Consider the following 18598-nt stretch of genomic DNA (forward strand, 5'->3'; position numbering starts at 1 on the left):
CACTGTGTGGGCACAAGTCACATGATATTGAAGTGTAAACATCATATGTTATGTCTAGATGTAACACATGTCTACATGTGTGCACCGGACTCTAACTTGTGTGTACGCATTTCAAAAATATCTGTGCCTATATATGGCTCCAAAAATCATGTTTAATAAACATGTACCTGGTTCCAACCTGCAATATTTATAATTCTACCATTTATGTGTTTGGCTCTAATATGTAATATGTAAGTACATGTCTCCAACATGCTTGTGTCTGCCTCTGACATATATGTTTTTGTGTCTACGTTCCCTCCAGACCCTGAGACATGCATGTTACAGACATACATATATGTTGCGTTCATATTTGAGTCACACACACTCCCATTAAACCACATGACACAGTTGTTTAATTTGACTGACATATATTTCTCTGGCCCTTGTATGTATGTCTCTGGCTCTGACATATATGTCTGGCTCTGTCATGTATGTGTAGCTCTGTCATGTATGTCTGACTTTGACATGTATATCTGGCTATGTCATGTATGTGTGGCTCTGTCATGTATTTCTGACTTTGACATGTATGTCTGGCTCTGTCATGTATGTCTGGCACTGACATGTATGTCTGGCACTGACATGTATGTGTGGCTCTGTCATGTATTTCTGACTTTGACATGTACGTCTGGCTCTGTCATGTATGTCTGGCACTGACATGTATGTGTGGCTCTGTCATGTATGCCTGGCTCTGTCATGCATGTGTGGCTCTGTCATGTATGTCTGACTGTGACATTTATGCCCTGCTCTGTCATGTATGTGTGGCTTTGTTGTGTATATCTGGCTGTGCCAGACATGTCTGGTTGGCTCTGACATGTGTGTCTGGCTCTGACATGTGTGTTTAGCTCTGACATGTGTGTCTGGCTCTGACATGTGTGTCTGGCTCTGTCCTGTATGTCTGGCTCTGACATGTGTGTCTGGCTCTGACATGTGTGTGAGGCTGTTGACCTGCTGTGACAGTGGGACGAGTTGATATTCTGGGTATGGGTTTGCGATGAGGAAGTGACGGCGCTGGGCAGCGAAGCAGGAAATTCGGACGGCGCTGAAGCGAGCGCTGCGGCGTCGGAGCTACTCCGGGAGCAGAGGCGGAATCGGAGCGCGGAGCGGGGGTGATGCCCAGGGAGCGGGGCACAGACTCCGGGAGCAATGGCAGCAGCAGGTAAACCCTCCCCTGAAACAGCAGCTTAGCCCCTAAACCCCCCTCACCAACCCTCCCTCACCAACCCACCCTCACCAACCCTCCCTCACCCTCAACAACCCTCCCTCACCTTCAACAACCTACCCTCCCAAACCCTCCCTCACCCTCAACAACCCTCCCTCGCCCTCACCAACCCTCCCTCACCCTCAACAACCCTCCCTCACCCTCAACAACCCTCCCTCACCCTCCCTCACCCTCAACAACCCACCCTCCCTCACCCTCAACAACCCTCCCTCACCCTCAACAACCCTCCCTCACCCTCAACAACCCTCCCTCACCCTCCCTCACCCTCAACAACCCACCCTCCCTCACCCTCAACAACCCTCCCTCACCCTCAACAACCCTCCCTCACCCTCAACAACCCTCCCTCACCCTCAACAACCCTCCCTCACCCTCAACAACCCTCCCTCACCAACCCTCCCTTACCCTCAACAACCCTCCCTCACCCTCACCAACCCTCCCTTACCCTCAACCCTCCCTCACCCTCAACAACCCTCCCTCACCCTCAACAACCCTCCCTCACCCTCAACAACCCTCCCTCACCCTCAACAACCCTCCCTCACCCTCAACAACCCTCCCTCACCCTCAACAACCCTCCCTCAACAACCCTCCCTCACCCTCAACAACCCTCCCTCACCCTCAACAACCCACCCTCCCAAACCCTCCCTCACCCTCAACAACTCTCCCTCACCCTCAACAACCCACCCTCACCCTCAACAACCCTCCCTCGCCCTCACAAACCCTCCCTCACCCTCAACAAACCTCCCTCACCCTCACAATCCCTCCCTCACCCTCACCAACCCTCCCTCACCCTCAACAACCCTCCCTCACCCTCAACAACCCTCCCTCACCCTCACCCTCAACAAACCTCCCTCACCCTCAACAAACCTCCCTCGCCCTCACAAACCCTCCCTCGCCCTCAACAACCCTCCCTCGCCCTCAACAAACCTCCCTCACCCTCAACAACCCTCCCTCACCCTCAACAACCCTCCCTCACCCTCAACAACCCTCCCTCACCCTCAACAACCCTCCCTCACCCTCACAAACCCTCCCTCACCCTCACAAACCCTCCCTCGCCCTCAACAACCCTCCCTCGCCCTCAACAAACCTCCCTCACCCTCACAAACCCTCCCTCACCCTCACAAACCCTCCCTCACCCTCACAAACCCTCCCTCGCCCTCAACAAACCTCCCTCACCCTCACAAACCCTCCCTCACCCTCACAAACCCTCCCTCACCCTCACAAACCCTCCCTCGCCCTCAACAAACCTCCCTCACCCTCACAAACCCTCCCTCACCCTCACAAACCCTCCCTCACCCTCACAAACCCGGCAACACAAAAACAAAACTGCATCTGCCAGAGAACATAATCCTGGTCGTTATTCCAGGAAACCCAGAAGCTGAATTTTGCGATGGTTCCTTAATCTCCTGTTGTACTTTGCATGCTTGTTGGATAACGTTTATCACAAGTGTTTAAAGTATATAAATTCATAATGTAAGTGTTTCTAATGCCTAAGTTTATAATTTAAGTGTTTTTAATGTATACATTTGTGTTACTAATGTTCATAATTTAAATGTTTGCTCGGTCGTTGCTCTAAATGTAGTTAAAAGCCTGGGAGATGATCCTAAACTTTAACATTACTGAGTGATCTCTGTGCCCAGTTTTTGGGGAGTTACACTCCACAAACCTGCCCCCCTCCCCCCGGGGGAGTTACACTACACAAACCTGCCCCCCCCCCCCCAAGCCAAGGCAAAGCTTCCCGGCCAATGGGGGTGTCGCTGTGTTCGCTGGTGTGACATTTCCATAGTTTCAGGGATTAAATCCACACTCAGATTGTTGATTGGATTACAGTGGATATTGGAGCCTTGTGGGGAGGGGTGAGGGGGTGGTTTGTGCGTGTATGTGTAGGGAGAGTGGGAGGGTGATGTGTGTGTGGAGTGGTGGGGATATGTTGGTGGGTGATGAGTGTGTGTGTGTGGGGGGGGGGGGGGTTATTCGGCGGTGGGGAGGTGTGTGGGGGGTGTATGTGTGGGGGAGTTGGGTATGTGTGTGAGGGTGAGTGTGGGGATGTCGTGTGTGTTTGGGGGTGATAGGGTGGTGTGTGTGTGAGGGGATGGTGTGGTTATGTGGGCGAGATGTGTGTGGGGGGATGGTGCGTGTTCAGGGAGTGTGTGTGTGTGTGTGGTGTGTGGATAAAATCTTTTAATAATCTTTATTGTCACAAGTAGGCTTACATTAACCCTGCAATGAAGTTACTGTGAAAAGCCCCTAGTCGCCACACTCCAGCACCTGTTCGGGTACATTGAGGGAGAATTCAGAATATCCCAATTACCTAATAGCACGTCTTTCGGGACTTGTGGGAGGAAACTGGAGCACCCAGAGGAAACCCACGCTGACACGGGGAGGACGTGCAGACTCCGTACAGACAGTGACCCAAGTCGGGAATCGAACCCAGGTCCCTGGCGCTGTGAAGCAACAGTGCTAACCACTGTGCCGCCCATGTGTGTGGGTATGGTGTGTTTGGGTTGGGGGGCGACTGTTGCAATTCCTGCTTGTTCCCTTCAGCACTCTCTTACATAGATACATAGAACATACAGTGTAGAAGGAGGCCATTCGGCCCATCGAGTCTGTACCGACCCACTTAAGCCATCACTTCCACCCTATCCCCATAACCCAATAACCCCATCTAACATTTTTTTGGACACTATGGGCAATTTAGCATGGCCAATCCACCTAACCTGCATGTCTTTGGACTGTGGGAGGAAACCGGAGCACCCAGAGGAAACCCACGCAGACACGGGGAGAATGTACAGACTCCGCACAGACAGTGACCCAGCAGGGAATTGAACCTAGGACCCTGGTGCTGTGAAGCCACCTTGCTAGTGACATGTGAGAGTACCTTTAAGAAATGGGTGTTTATAAATGGGTGTGTATATAAATATCTGTAGTGAGTGTACCTTTAAGAAATGGGTGTTTACTACAGTGATGTCAGAGAGTGGGTGGAGCTGGGCTGTCTGTCAGCTTTTTACTTTTGTTTGAGGCTGTTTGCTGCAGGGTGTGTTTTAGTTTCATTTTCAGTTTTGGAGCTGAATCCAGACCAAGGACGTGTACTGTTGATCTCTCTGCCATCAAAAGACGATCTCTTGATCATTTGGTGAATTCAGAATTATAAATGTTTTCAGTAGTGAATGTAAACCTAATGTGCTTCTGTTGAAAGGTGTTTTAAGTCTTATGGATGTTAAAAGGAAAGCTTAAAGGATTACTTAGTGTTGCAGTCTTTGGGGGTTGTATTTGAATTGATGGTTGCTAAGATGTTCACTGTATGTTTTAAAAAGTTTGGCTTGAGTTCATAGAGTAAATATTGTTTTGCTTTGAAGGGTACTTTCCCATTTCTGCTGTACCACACCTGTGGGGTGGGCCGTGTGCTCCCCAAGCCACAATCTATTAAAAGTTGTGCGTCAGGTGAACTCCATGATACACTTTGGGGTTCTCTAAACCCTGGCCCATAACAAATTGGGGGCTTGAGGGGGATAAGAGTCTATCTATTGGATTGGCTGAGTGAACTTAAAGACAGTGAGGGGTGAGCATATTGTGGGTGCTTTTCAGGTGTGGTATTTTAGATAAGTAGGGAGTGTGTTGTGGACAATGGCTCTATCAGAGCTCAGAGGTTTTTGGGGTAGGGATGTCACGCACAGTACCTTACGGACAGAGACTAAAAACATTGCAGTTAACATTACCTGCCAAAATGTGAAAAGATGAGGTTTTATGCTGGTGACTAAGCATTAAAAATTGCCTGAGATACAGTCTGACTCATTAGAAATGACAAAGATCCAGTTGCAGATTAAGCAACTTGAACATGAAAAAGAATCAAAGCAGCTTGAATATGCAATGAAAGAAAAAGAAAGAGAGGGGGAGATACAGATCGGGGAAAAAGAAAAGGGAGAGAGAAGCAAGAAACAAAGAAAGAATAGCCCTAGCAGAACAAAAAGAAAGAGATAGAGTGGAAAGGGAAAAAGAGAGTTTGAACTTCAGAAAATGGCTATGAAACATAAGAGTCAGTTAAAATTGGCAGACGTAAAGGGAAACGTACAGTTGGATGATAGTGATGAGGATAGTGAGAAACAGCGTCATAGTCGAAGGCTTGGTGGGGATCTATTTAAATATGTCCAAGCATTGCCAAGGTTTGACAAGAAGGAAGGAGAAGTCTTTTTCATTTCATTTGAGAAGGTAGCTAAACAAATGAAATGGCCACAGGACATGTGGGTATTACTGATTCAAACAGAGTTGGTAGGTAGGGCTAGTGAAGTGTTTGCATCACTACCGGAGGAGGTATCTGGAACGTATGAGGAGATGAAAAAATCCATCTTAGATGCATTTGAACCAGTGCCTGAAGCCTACAGACAAAGGTTTAGAAATTTAAGGAAAGAATTTGGTCAAACATACATGGAGTTTGAAAGGCTCAATCACAGTAATTTTGATAGGTGGATACGGGCTTTGAAAATAGACCAAATGTATGAAGCTCCCAGAGAAATTATACTTTTGGAGGAGTTTAAAAATTCAATTCCTGATGTAGTGAGAACTCATGTGGAAGCGCAGAGGGTTAAAACTGCGAGATTAGCAGCAGAAATGGCAGATGATTATGAATTAGTTCATAAATCAAGGCTTGGTTTCCAACATCAGTTTCAGCCGATAGAAACTGGGGACATGAGAAATACTCAAGTGGTAAAGGTAAAGGTGATCTGATGGGAGATAATAAGGAGAGTGTACCTCAGATTAAAAAAGAAATCCAGGAGGGTGGAAAAGACATGAAAAGTTTCAAATGTTTCCACTGGAATAAACTAGGCCATGTAAAGTCACAGTGTTGGTGGTTGAAGAAAAGCACTGGGAAGGCTGATGTGGAAAAACAGGATAAGACAGTGGGGTTTGTTAAAGTGGTAAAGGAAAGCCCAAGTGAAGCGGAGGAGGTGCAAAAGATTGTACAGCTTGATCAAGAGGTGATTGATAAGAAGGTGCCAGATCTCTTTAAAGAATTTACTTGTGTGGGTAAAGTTTACTCATGTGATCAGGAGGTGCAAGTAAAGAAGTCACAATTTTAAGAGATACGGGAGCTGGTCTATCTTTAATGGTAAGAGATGAGGAGTTACGTAGTTTGGGAAGAATGTTGCCAGAAAAGGTGGTAATATGTGGAATTCAGGCTGAGAGGAGTAGTGTTCCATTATATAAGGGAAGGTTGGAAAGTCCAGTGAAGAGTGGTGAAGTGGTAGTAGGAATAACAGAGAAACTATCTTGTCCAGGAATACAGTTTATCTTGGGTAATGATATAGCTGGATCGCAGGTGGGCTTGATGCCTACTGTGGTTGATAAGCCAGTGGAGAATCAGACAACTGAAGTGTTGAAGGACGAATATCCTTGGATTTTTCAGGATTGTGTAATAACAAGGTCGCAAAGTCACAGGTTAAGACAAGAGGAAAAATCAAAGAGTGAAGATGAAGTTGAAATGCAATTATCAGAAACGATTTTTGATCAGATGGTTGAAAAAGAACAAGAACAGATGGAGAATGAGGCGGATATTTTTAGTTCAGGAAATTTGGTGTAGTTACAACAAAAAGACATGAAAATAAAACGGATGTATCAGAAAGCATACACAGAAGAGGAATCTGAGTGTATACCAGAATGCTATTACCGTAAAAGTGATGTCTTGATGAGAAAATGGAGACCCTTACATATGCAGGTGGATGAAAAGTGGGCAGAAGTTCATCAAGTAGTATTGCTGGTAGGGTATAGAAAGGAGGTGTTGCGAGTTGCACATGAGGTACCAGTGGGAGGTCATTTGGGAATAAGAAAAACTCAAGCTAAAATACAGAAACATTTTTATTGGCCTGGACTACATAAAGATGTAGTTAAATTTTGTCAATCATATCACACATAGAACATAGAAAATACAGCACAGAACAGGCTCTTCAGCTCACGATGATGTGCCGCACTTTTGTCCTAGATTAAGAACAATTTAATCTACACCCCATCATTCTACCATAATCCATGTACCTATCCAATAGCCGGTTGAAGGTCCCTAATGTTTCTGACTCAACTACTTCCACAGGCAGTGCATTCCATGCCCCCACTACTCTCTGGGTAAAGCACCTACCTCTGACATCCCCCCTATATCTTCCACCATTCACCTTAAATTTATGTCCCCTTGTAATGGTTTGTTCCACCCGGGGAAAAAGTCTCCGACTGTCTACTCTATCTATTCCCCTATCATCTTATAAACCTCTATCAAGTCACCCCTCATCCTTCTCCATTCTAATGAGAAAAGGCCCAGCACCCTCAACCTTTCCTCGTAAGACCTACTCTGCAGTCCAGACAACATCCTGGTAAATCTCCTTTGCACCTTTCCCAAACTTCCACATGCTTCCTAAAATGAGGCGACCAGAACTGCACACAGTACTCCAAATGTGGCCTTACCAAAGTTTTGTACAGCTGCATCATCACCTCACGGCTCTTAAATTCAATCCCTCTGTTAATGAACGCGAGCCACCATAGGTCTTCTTCACAGCTCTATCCACTTGAGTGGCAACTTTCAAAGATCTATGGACATAGACCCCAAGATCTCTCTGCTCCTCCACATTGCCAAGAACTCTACCGTTAACCCTGTATTCCGCATTCATATTTGTCCTTCCAAAATGGACAATCTCACACTTTTCAGGGTTAAACTCCATCTGCCCTTCTCAGCCCAGCTCTGCATCCTATCTATGTCTCTTTGCAGCCGACAACAGTCCTCCTCACTATCCACAACTCCACCAATCTTTGTATCGTCTGCAAATTTACTGACCCACCCTTCAACTCCCTCATCCAAGTCATTAATGAAAATCACAAACAGCAGAGGACCCAGAACTGATTCCTGTGAACTGAGCCACTGGTAACTGGGCTCCAGGCTGGATATTTGCCATCCAGCACCACTCTCTGACTTCTATCGGTTAGCCAGTTCGCTATCCAACTGACCAAATTTCCCACTATCCCATGCCTCCTTACTTTCTGCATAAGCCTACCATGGGGAACCTTATCAAATGCCTTACTAAAATCCATGTACACTACATCCACTGCTTTACCTTCATCTACATGCTTGGTCACCTCTTCAAAGAATTCAATAAGGTTTGTGAGGCAAGACCTACCCCTCACAAATCCGTGCTGACTATCCCTAATCAAGCAGTGTCTTTCCAGATGCTCAGAAATCCTATCCCTCAAGTACCCTTTCCATTACTTTGCCTACCACCGAAGTAAGACTAACTGGCCTGTAATTCCCAGGGTTATCCCTATTCCCTTTTGTGAATAGGGGCACAACATTCGCCACTCTCCAATCCCCTGGTACCACCCCTGTTAACAGTGAGGACGAAAAGATCATTGCCAACGGTTCTGCAATTTCCTCTCTTGCTTCCCATAGAATCCTTGGATATATCCCGTCAGGCCCGGGGGACTTGTCTATCCTCAAGTTATTCAAAATGCCCAACACATCTTCTGTCCTAACAAGTATCTCCTCAAGCTAACCAGTCTGTTTCAGACTGTCCTCTCCAACAATATGGCCCCTCTCATTCGTAAATACAGAAGAAAAGTACTCGTTCAAGACCTCTCCTATCTCTTCAGACTCAATACACAATCTCCCGCTACTGTCCTTGATCGGACCTACCCTCGCTCTAGTCATTCTCATATTTCTCACATATGTGTAAAAGGCCTTGGGGTTTTCCTTGATACTACCCGCCAAAGATTTTTCATGTCCTCTCTTAACTCTCCTAATCCCTTTCTTCAGTTCCCTCCTGGCTATCTTGTATCCCTCCGGGGCCCTGTGGGAACCTTGTTTCCTCAGCCTTACATAAGTCTCCTTCTTCCTCTTAACAAGACATTCAACCTCTCTTGTCAACCATGGTTCCCTCACTTGACCATCTCTTCCCTGCCTGACAGGGACATACATATCAAGGACACGTAGTACCTGTTCCTTGAACAAGTTCCACATTTCACTTGTGTCCTTCCCTGACAGCCTATGTTCCCAACTTATGCACTTCAATTCTTGTCTGACAACATCGTATTTACCCTTCCCCCAATTGTAAACCTTGCCCTGTTGCACGCACCTATCCCTCTCCATTACTAAAGTGAAAGTCACAGAATTGTGGTCACTATCTCTAAAATGCTCCCCCACTAACAAATCTATCACTTGCCCTGGTTCATTACCAAGTACTAAATCCAATATTGCCTCCCCTCTGGTCGGACAATCTGCATACTGTGTTAGAAAAGCTTCCTGTACTCGGCAATCACTATTTCGGACCATGCCCCACATTGGGTGGACCTGCAGGTCGGTGGGGTGAATTACCAACGCCCGCAATGGAGGTTAGACGTAGGAGTGTTGTCGGAGGAGGGGATATGTGAGAGACTGCGGAGGTGTATGCAAAATTACTTGCAGGTGAATGATACCGGGGAGGTTTCAGCAGCGACCCTATGGGAGGCGCTGAAGGTGGTAGTGAGGGGGGAGCTGATCTCAATTCGGGCTCACAGGGATAGGGCGGACAGAGCAGAAACGGATAGATTGGTTAAGGAGATTCATCGGGTAGACGAGGAGCATGCGCGGGGTCCCCGGGGCAGGACCTACTCAGGGAAAGACGGAGACTACAGGTGGAACTGGAGGTGCTATCCACGAGTAGGGCCGTGGAACAACTTAGGAAGGCAAGGGGAGTGGTGTATGAGCATGGGGAGAAGGCCAGCAGATTGCTAGCGCAGCAACTCAGGGAGAGGGAGGCGGCCAGGGAAATAAGTAGAGTGGTGGATGGGAAGGGGAGCAGAGTGGAGGACTCGGCAGGACTGAATAAGGTATTTCGGGACTTTTATAGTAAGCTGTACACTTCAGAACCCCCGGAGGAGCCGGAGGAGATGAAATGGTTCCTGGACGGACTAACCTTCCAAAAGTAGGCAGGGGACTAGTGGACGGGCTGGGGGCCCCGATTAGAACGGAGGAGGTACTGGGGGGCCTAAAGGTCATGCAGTCGGGGAAAGCCCCGGGACCGGATGGATACCCAGTAGAGTTTTACAAAAAGTTCTCGGAGATAGTGGATAGTCAGAGGCTTTTTCCCAGGGTAGAGGGGTCAATTACGAGGGGGCATACGTTTAAGATGCGAGGGTCAAGGTTTAGAGTAGATGTACGAGGCAGGTTTTATACGCAGAGGGTAGTGGGTGCCTGGAACTCGCTACCGGAGGAGGTGGTGGAAGCAGGGACGATAGTGACATTTAAGGGGCATCTTGACAAATACATGAATAGGATGGGAATAGAGGGATAAGGACCCAGGAAGTGTAGAAGATTGTAGTTTAGTCGGGCCGCATGGTCGGCACGGACTTGGAGGGCCGAAGGGCCTGTTCCTGTGCTGTACATTTCTTTGTTCTTTATAGTGGGACCGGTCCTGACTAGGGTTTTTAATGAGGCAAGGGACAGAGGGACCCTGCCACCGACGATATCGCAAGCCACCATCTCGCTGATATTAAAGCGGGACAAGGACCCAGAATCCTGTTGGTCATACAGGCCAATCTCCCTGATCACTGTGGACGCCAAGCTCCTGGCCAAGGTCCTGGCAATTAGAATTGAGGACTGCGTACCGGAGGTGATTGGGGACGACCAAACAGGGCTTGTGAAAGGCAGGCAGCTGACAGCCAACTTGAGAAGATTGCTTAATGTGATTATGATGCCCCTGACGGGCAAGGAGGTGGAGGTAGTGGTGGCAATGGATGCTGAGAAGGCCTTCGAGCGGGTGGAGTGGGACTATTTGTGGGAGGTACTCGGACGGTTTGGGTTCGGGGAGGGACTGGTTAATTGGGTTAGACTATTATACCAGGCCCCAAAAGCTAGCGTAAGGACGAACAGGATAATGTCAGATTATTTCAGACTGCACCTCGGGACCAGACAGGGGTGTCCACTCTCCCCGTTGCTGTTTGCGCTGGCCATAGAACCGTTGGCGATTGCTCTGAGAGCTGCGAAGGGGTGGAAGGGAATGACTAGGGGGGGTGGGGGAGGAGTGGAGCACAAGGTCTCTCTCTATGCGGACGACCTGCTCCTGTAGGTGTCGGACCCACTGGCCGGGATGGACAATATACCGGAAACATTGAAGAAGTTTGGCCGGTTTTCAGGGTACAAATTAAATATGGCCAAGAGTGAGATGTTTGTGGTGCAGGCAAGGGACCAGGAGAATAGACTGAAGGAGCTGCCATTTAGGCTGGTTGGGGAAAGTTTCCGGTACTTGGGGATACAGGTGGCACGAGACTGGGGCAGGTTGCATAAATTAAATTTGACTAGGGTGGTGGAACAAATGAAGAGGGAGTTTCGGAGATGGGATGCACTCCCGCTGTCACTGGCGGAGAGGGTGCAGACTGTAAAGATGACAATCCTCCCAAGATTTCTGTTCATCTTCCAGTGCCTCCCAATCTTTATCCCATGGTCCTTCTTCAGAAGGACTGGCAAAATCATCATGAGCTTTGTCTGGGCGGGAAAATCCCCGCAGGTGAAGAAGGCGATGCTTGAAAGGAGCCGCAGCGAGGGGGGACTGGCATTGCCGAATCTGATCAACTACTACTGGGTGGCTAACATAGCCATGATAAGGAAGTGGATGGTGGGTATGGGGTCTATCTGGGAGCGAGTGGAGGCGGCTTCCTGCAGGGGCACCAGTTTGGCAGCCCTGGTCACGGCTCCCCTACCGCTGTCGCCGGCCAGGTACTCCACCAGCCCGGTAGTGGGGGTGGCCCTGCGGATTTGGGGCCAATGGAGAAAGCATGTAGGGGAGGGGGGTGCGTCTGTCTGGGCTCCAATTTGTGACAACCCTCGATTCGCCCCGGGAACATGGATGGAGGGTTTTGAACATGGCGGCGGGCGGGGGTGGTGAGGGTGGGCGATATGTTCCTGGAGGGGAACTTTGCGAGTTTGAGGGAGTTGGAGGAGAAAGCTGGGTTGGAAAGGGGAAATGACTTTAGGTACTTACAGGTGCGGGACTTTGTACGCAGACAGGCCCCATCCTTCCCACGCCTCCCGCCAATAGGGATCCGGGACAGAAATATCTCTAGAGGAGAAGAAGGAGAGGGTAGAGTCTCGGATATTTACAAGGTGCTCATGAAGGGAGAAGAGTCCCAGGCGGAGGAACAGAAACTCAAATGGGAGGAGGAGCTTGGCGGGAAGATGGAGGACGTCGGTATGGGCGGAAGCCCTGAGTAGGGTAAACTCAACCGCAACATGTGCCAGGCTCGGCCTGATTCTGTTTAAGGTTGTTCACCGAGCCCACATGACGGTGGCTCGGATGAGCAAATTCTTTGGGGTAGAGGACAAGTGCGCTAGATGCGCGGGAGGACCAGCGAACCATGTTCACATGTTTTGGGCATGTCCTAAGCTTAGGGGGTACTGGGAGGGATTTGCGGGGGTCATGTCCCGGGTGCTGAAAACAAGGGTGGTGATGAGTCCAGGGGTGGCAATTTCCGGGGTTTCGGAAGACCCGGGAGTCCAGGGGGAGAAAGAGGCAGATGTTCTGGCCTTTGCTTCCCTGATAGCCCGGCGGCGAATACTGCTGGCATGGAGGGACTCAAAACCCCCGAAGACCGAACTATGGCTTTCAGGCATGTTGAGGGGATCTGTACTGGGGTTCGTCCGAAGGTGGCAACCATTCATCAACTTCTTCGCGGGGGGTGGGGGGGGGGGGTGGGGGGTAGGGGGTAGATTAGAGTAGAGTAGGAGGGATAAATAGGCGGGTAGGGTCTATGGGAGAGGAACGGGTGCATAAGTGGTCCTCTTACCTCATGACCAAAAATTAGTTCAGAAGGACTGAATTTGGTAGCCTCATTAGGTGCATTCCTAATTGCAAACAGTATGAATGGAATTCCTTTATCCCAATCCTCTGGATAATCGTGACAATAAGCCTCCAACCCAGTTTCCAACCCAGCTTTCTCCTTCAACTCTCCTTCACACCCTACTCAGAGCATTATGGTTTGGTTGAAGTGTTGTTTTTTTGTTGATGTTTGCATATTTCTGTAATCTGTAACTGTTTACAATGCCAAAAATACCTCAATAAAATTGTTTGTTTAAAAAAAAAAGAAAAGCTTCCTGGACACACTGCACAAACACCACCCAATCCAAACTATTTGATCTAAAGAGTTTCCACTCAATATTTGGGAAGTTGAGGGAAGTTGAAGTGACCCATGACTACTACCCTGTGACTTCTGCACCTGTCAAGTGACAGGGAAACCTCAAGCAGTTATAAAACCAGCGCCCTTAATACCCATTCCAGCATTTGAGGAACCTTTTACAAGGGTCCTAATCGATTGTGTAGGACCGCTTCCTAAAACGAAAAGTGGGAATCAATATTTTTTGACTGTAATGGATGTGTCTACTAGGTTTCCAGAGGCCATTCCAGTAGTTAATATTACAGCTAAAAAGATTGTGGGGAAGCTACTTAAATTCTTTACTGGATATGGACTATCCACAGAAATACAATCGGATCAAGGAGCTTAGGAATAAAACCATTTATATCAACTGCGTACCATCCAGAATCGCAGGGAGCTTTAGAAAGGTGGCATCAGACATTAAAGACAATGTTGAGGGCTTATTGTCACAATTATCCAGAGGATTGGGATAAAGGAATTCCATTCGTACTGTTTGCAATTAGGGATGCACCTAATGAGGCTACCAAATTTAGTCCTTTTGAACTAATTTTTGGTCATGAGGTAAGAGGACCACTTAAATTGATTAAGGAAAAATTGGTGGGTGAGAAATCGGAAATTACATTATTGGATTACGTGTCAAATTTTAAGGAACGATTAAATAAATCAGGTGACTTGGCTAGACAGCATGTAAAATTGCACAAAATGTGATGAAACGGGTAGCGGACAAGAAATCCAAAGTTTGTAGTTTTGCCAGTGGAGATAAAGTTTTAGTATTGTTACCAGTGGTAGGTGAGCCTTTAAAAGTTAGGTTTTGTGGACCTTATCAGATTGAAAGGAAATTAAGTGAGGTGAATTATGTGGTAAAAACACCAGATAGAAGGAAGACTCACCGAGTGTGTCATGTGAATCTGCTTAAAAGGTACTTTGAAAGGGAAGGAGAGAAAAAGGAGGAGGTTTTAATGATTCTAACTCAAAGTGACGGACCAAATCCAGATGACTTGGAATTTGACATACCTCAAATTAAATTGGAAAACGAGGATGTTCTTAAAAATTGGGATAAATTGTTGAGTTACCTTCCAGAGGAAAATCGGACTGACCTGAAAGAGTTATTGATATCACATGGGCAAGTTTGTAGAGATAAATTGGGAAGTGCTAAAATGCTATAAATTATGTAGATGTGGGAAATGCTGTTCCAATCAAACAACATCCATACAGACTTGTCACAGGTTAACAAAGAGATTGAGAGTATGCTTAAAAATGGCATAATTGAAGTGGGTTGCAGCCAATGGAGCTCACCCATAGTGATGGTACCTAAACCAGACGGTACCCAACGGTTGTGTGTGGACTATAGAAAGGTTAATGCAGTTACAAGAACGGACTCTTATCCTATCCCACGTTTGGAGGATTGCATTGAGAAAGTGGGACAATCAGCTTTTATTTCCAAACTGGATTTACTTAAAGGTTACTGGCTGGTACCTTTATCCGAAAGTGCGAAGGAGATTTCAGCTTTTGTGACTCCAGATGGTATATACCAATTCAAAGTTATACCATTTGGCAGGAAAAACACACCAGCCACATTTCAATTGTTAACTAAAAGTTGTTTCAGGATTACCCAATTGTGCGGTATACATCGACGATCTAGTAATTTTCAGCCAGACATGGACAGAATATTTGAAACATCTGATGGAGTTATTCGATCGACGTCAGGAGGCGGGTTTGGTGATAAACCTAGCCAAAAGTGAATTTGGAAAAGCCCAGGTCACTTTCCTTGGCCATACAATCGGACAGGGTCGACTGGTCACACGGGATGTGAAACCAACAGTTATTGAGGAGTTACCGATACCCTCAAGACGAAGGGAAATAATGCGATTTCTTGGAATGAGTGCATTTGATCGAACATTGGTGCAAAAGTTTTGTGGCGTGATTGCTCCACTGATGGACTTGCTGAACAAACGTCAAAAATTTCAACGGACAGCGGAGTTTCAACAGGCATTTGACTGCCTGAAAGCTGTGATAACCAATGCTCCTGTGTTGGAGAATTGCAAGGGACACTGTGATCAGATTGAACTAAAGTATCTGACTTTAAAGAGAAATGCCGAGGCGTAGAGAAATGGACGGATCGTGCAGAGGCCTTCTTGTTCAAAGAGACTGTCAATTGAGAAGGATTTCAGTTGGAGGAATGAACAAAAATGGACTATATTATTATACCTGTTTGCGTGTGTTGTTTTTTGAAACAACAAGGTACATTTACTGTGCGCATTTCTTAAGAATGGTGAAAAGGTGAAAAATGAAACCATCTTGAAGTTGATGGTTTATTTTTTTTTACTTGGGGCGGGGGGGAGGTGGCATGTGAGAGTACCTTGAAGAAATGGGTGTTTATAAATTGGTGTATATATAAATATCTGTAGTGAGAGTACCTTTAAGAAATGGGTGTTTAGTACTGCAGTGATGTCAGAGAGTGGGTGGAGCTGGGCTGTCTGTCAGTTTTTAACTTTCGTTTTAGGCTGTTTGCTGCAGGGTGTGTTTTAGTTTTGTTTTCAGTGTTGGAGCTGAATCCAGACCAAGCAGGTGTACTGCTGTTCTCTCTGCCATCAAAAGACTATCTCTTGATCATTTGGTGAATTCAGAATTATAAATGTTTTCAGTAGTGAAGGTAAACCTAATGTGCTTCTGTTGAAAGGCGTTTTAAGTCTTATGGATGTTAAAAGGAAAGCTTAAATGATTATTAGGGTTGTAGTCTTTGGGGGTTGTATTTGAATTGATGGTTGCTAAGTTGTTCACTATGTTTCAAAAAGGTTAACTTGAGTTCATAGAATAAACATTGTTTTGCTTTGAAGGGTACTTTTCCATTTCTGCTGTCCCACACCTGTGGAGTGGGCCGTGTGCTCCCCATACCACAATCTAGTAAAAGTTGTGGGTCAGGTGAACTCCATGATATACTTTGGGGTTCTCGAAACCCTGGCCCATAACAGCTAGCCACGTGTGCTACCGTGCTGCCCTAGTCTCATCTTGTCTCATCTCCTGGAGAACTTCATGTTTCTTAAACAGCAGAATCCATGGAATTACATTATTCCGAGTGACTTTCTCACAACTGCTCAACAAACCTGCAGAGGTTGACACAGAATGTTGTTAAACACACGGCAGCTCCAAAGACCGGTGTGAAAGAGCAACGACGGATTCAGATTTTCAATATTTTCCAGCAATTTCTAATTATGGAATTTTATAGACTACCTGACCCACTGTGCCTGTTTGGGAAAGCCACCTAATTAATCGTGCTGCCCCCCGCCCCCCCCCCCCCCGCCGCCCCAGATTTCCCTTCCAGTGAAAGGAAACTTTTGACAAAAGCAAATTAAAAGTGCTGGAAATGCTCACGGATGTTGATGGACGTATTTCTGGATGGAGGAAGGTTTGTAGTGGAGTTGCCCAGGGACTTGGGACCTTTGCTCTTCCTGATATAGATTAGTGACCTGAACCTTGGTGCATAGGGCACAGTTTCAAGTTTGTGGATGATAGGAAAGTTGGTCGCATTGTGAATTGTGAGGTGGACCATTGTAGCACTTGGAAAAATAACATAGATAAGTTGGTGGAGTGGGCGGAGAGGGGGCAGATGAAATTCAATGCAGAGAAATGTGAGGTGGTTCATTTTGGTAGGGAGAATATGGAGGGACAATACAAAGAAAGGGTAAAATTCTAAAGTGGCTGCTGGAGAAGAGGGACCAGTGTATATATGTACATAGATCATTGCAAGTGGCAGCTGGTTGAGCAAGTTGTTAATGAAGCTTACAGCATCCAGGGCTTTATTAATAGAAGCACAGAGTAGAAGAGCGAGAAGGTTCTGTTGAACATCATAGAATTTACAATGCAGAAGGAGGCCATTCGGCCCATTGAGTCTGCACCAGCCCTTGGAAAGAGCACCCTACTTAAACCCACACCTCCACCCTATTCTCCCAGTGAGCCAGAGAAGACAGAGCCAGGAGTGAGACACAGCTAAGAGTGAGTTTGGGAATTTGAATCTAGGTGGGAATTGAATTAAATCAGTAAGGCAGCTCCTTTTAAATTTCAGGAGTTTAAAGTAATTTAAATTAAGCTAGTATTGTGCAGTGTGGGTCAACAAGGGCTGCCCCACCCACTCTCATAACTGGTTGGCAGTTAAGTGTCAGTCACTTAAATCTACCTTGATCTAAAAGCAGGTGGGGGAGGGGAGTCAATTCAGGACAGTTTAAAAAGAGCAACTTGTAAACTCACTCCCAGTGAGCCAGAGAAGACAGAACCAGAGTGAGACAGAACCAACAGTGAGTTTTGGAATTTGAATCTAGATGGGAATTCAAAGCTGGGTGGGGAGGAGATGCTTTTTGTCCCTGGTAAGTGACTGGTAAGTAGTATTTCTGTTTTTCTGTTTCTTTTCATTGGTATATTTATTTATTTTTTCTTTGTTGTTTTTTTTGCTGAAATTGTAGTTGTTGACGTTAACCGAAGGTTTAAGACATGGCAGGAGATCTCAGACCCGTGTCATGCTCCTCGTGTGTGATGTGGGAGCTCAGGGACACGTCCACTGTCCTTGGCTCCTTCACGTGCAAGAAGTGTGTCCAGTTGCAGCTCCTGTTAGACCGCTTGATGGCTCTGGAGCTGTGGATGGACCCACTTTAGAACATAGAACGATACAGCGCAGTACAGGCCCTTCAGCCCTCGATGTTGCACCGAAACAAAAGCCATCTAACCTACACTATGCCATTATCATCCATATGCTTATCCAATAAACTTTTAAATGCCCTCAATGTTGGCGAGTTCACTACTGTTGCAGGTAGGGCATTCCACGGCCTCACCACTCTTTGCGTAAAGAACCTACCTCTGACCTCTGTCCTATATCTATTACCCCTCAGTTTAAAGCTATGTCCCCTCGTGCCAGCCATTTCCATCCGCGGGAGAAGGCTCTCACTGTCCACCCCATCTAACCCCCTGATCATTTTGTATGCCTCTATTAAGTCTCCTCTTAACCTTCTTCTCTCCAACGAAAACAACCTCAAGTACATCAGCCTTTCCTCATAAGATTTTCCCTCCATACCAGGCAACATCCTGGTAAATCTCCTCTGCACCCGCTCCAAAGCCTCCACGTCCTTCCTATAATGCGGTGACCAGAACTGTACGCAATACTCCAAATGCGGCCGTACCAGAGTTTTGTACAGCTGCAAC

The 18598-nt window shown here is 46.8% G+C and overlaps 1 protein-coding gene across 2 annotated transcripts in view; it reads left to right on the top strand.

Annotated features, from left to right (window-relative positions):
* Positions 1-1032: 1032 nt before the first annotated feature.
* pik3ap1 (phosphoinositide-3-kinase adaptor protein 1) overlaps positions 1033-18598 on the top strand; it is a 244812-nt gene continuing 227246 nt past the window's right edge. Inside the window, exon 1 of one of the 2 annotated variants that reach the window (XM_072491866.1) lies at positions 1033-1195. In XM_072491866.1, the coding sequence (XP_072347967.1) occupies positions 1183-1195 (13 nt within the window). In that variant the 5' untranslated portion in view covers positions 1033-1182. The remainder of the gene's footprint in view (positions 1196-18598) is intronic. The other variant, XM_072491865.1, reaches the window with a different exon arrangement.

Source organism: Scyliorhinus torazame, chromosome 28 (genome assembly GCF_047496885.1).
Source record: "Scyliorhinus torazame isolate Kashiwa2021f chromosome 28, sScyTor2.1, whole genome shotgun sequence".
Lineage (NCBI taxonomy): Eukaryota > Metazoa > Chordata > Chondrichthyes > Carcharhiniformes > Scyliorhinidae > Scyliorhinus > Scyliorhinus torazame.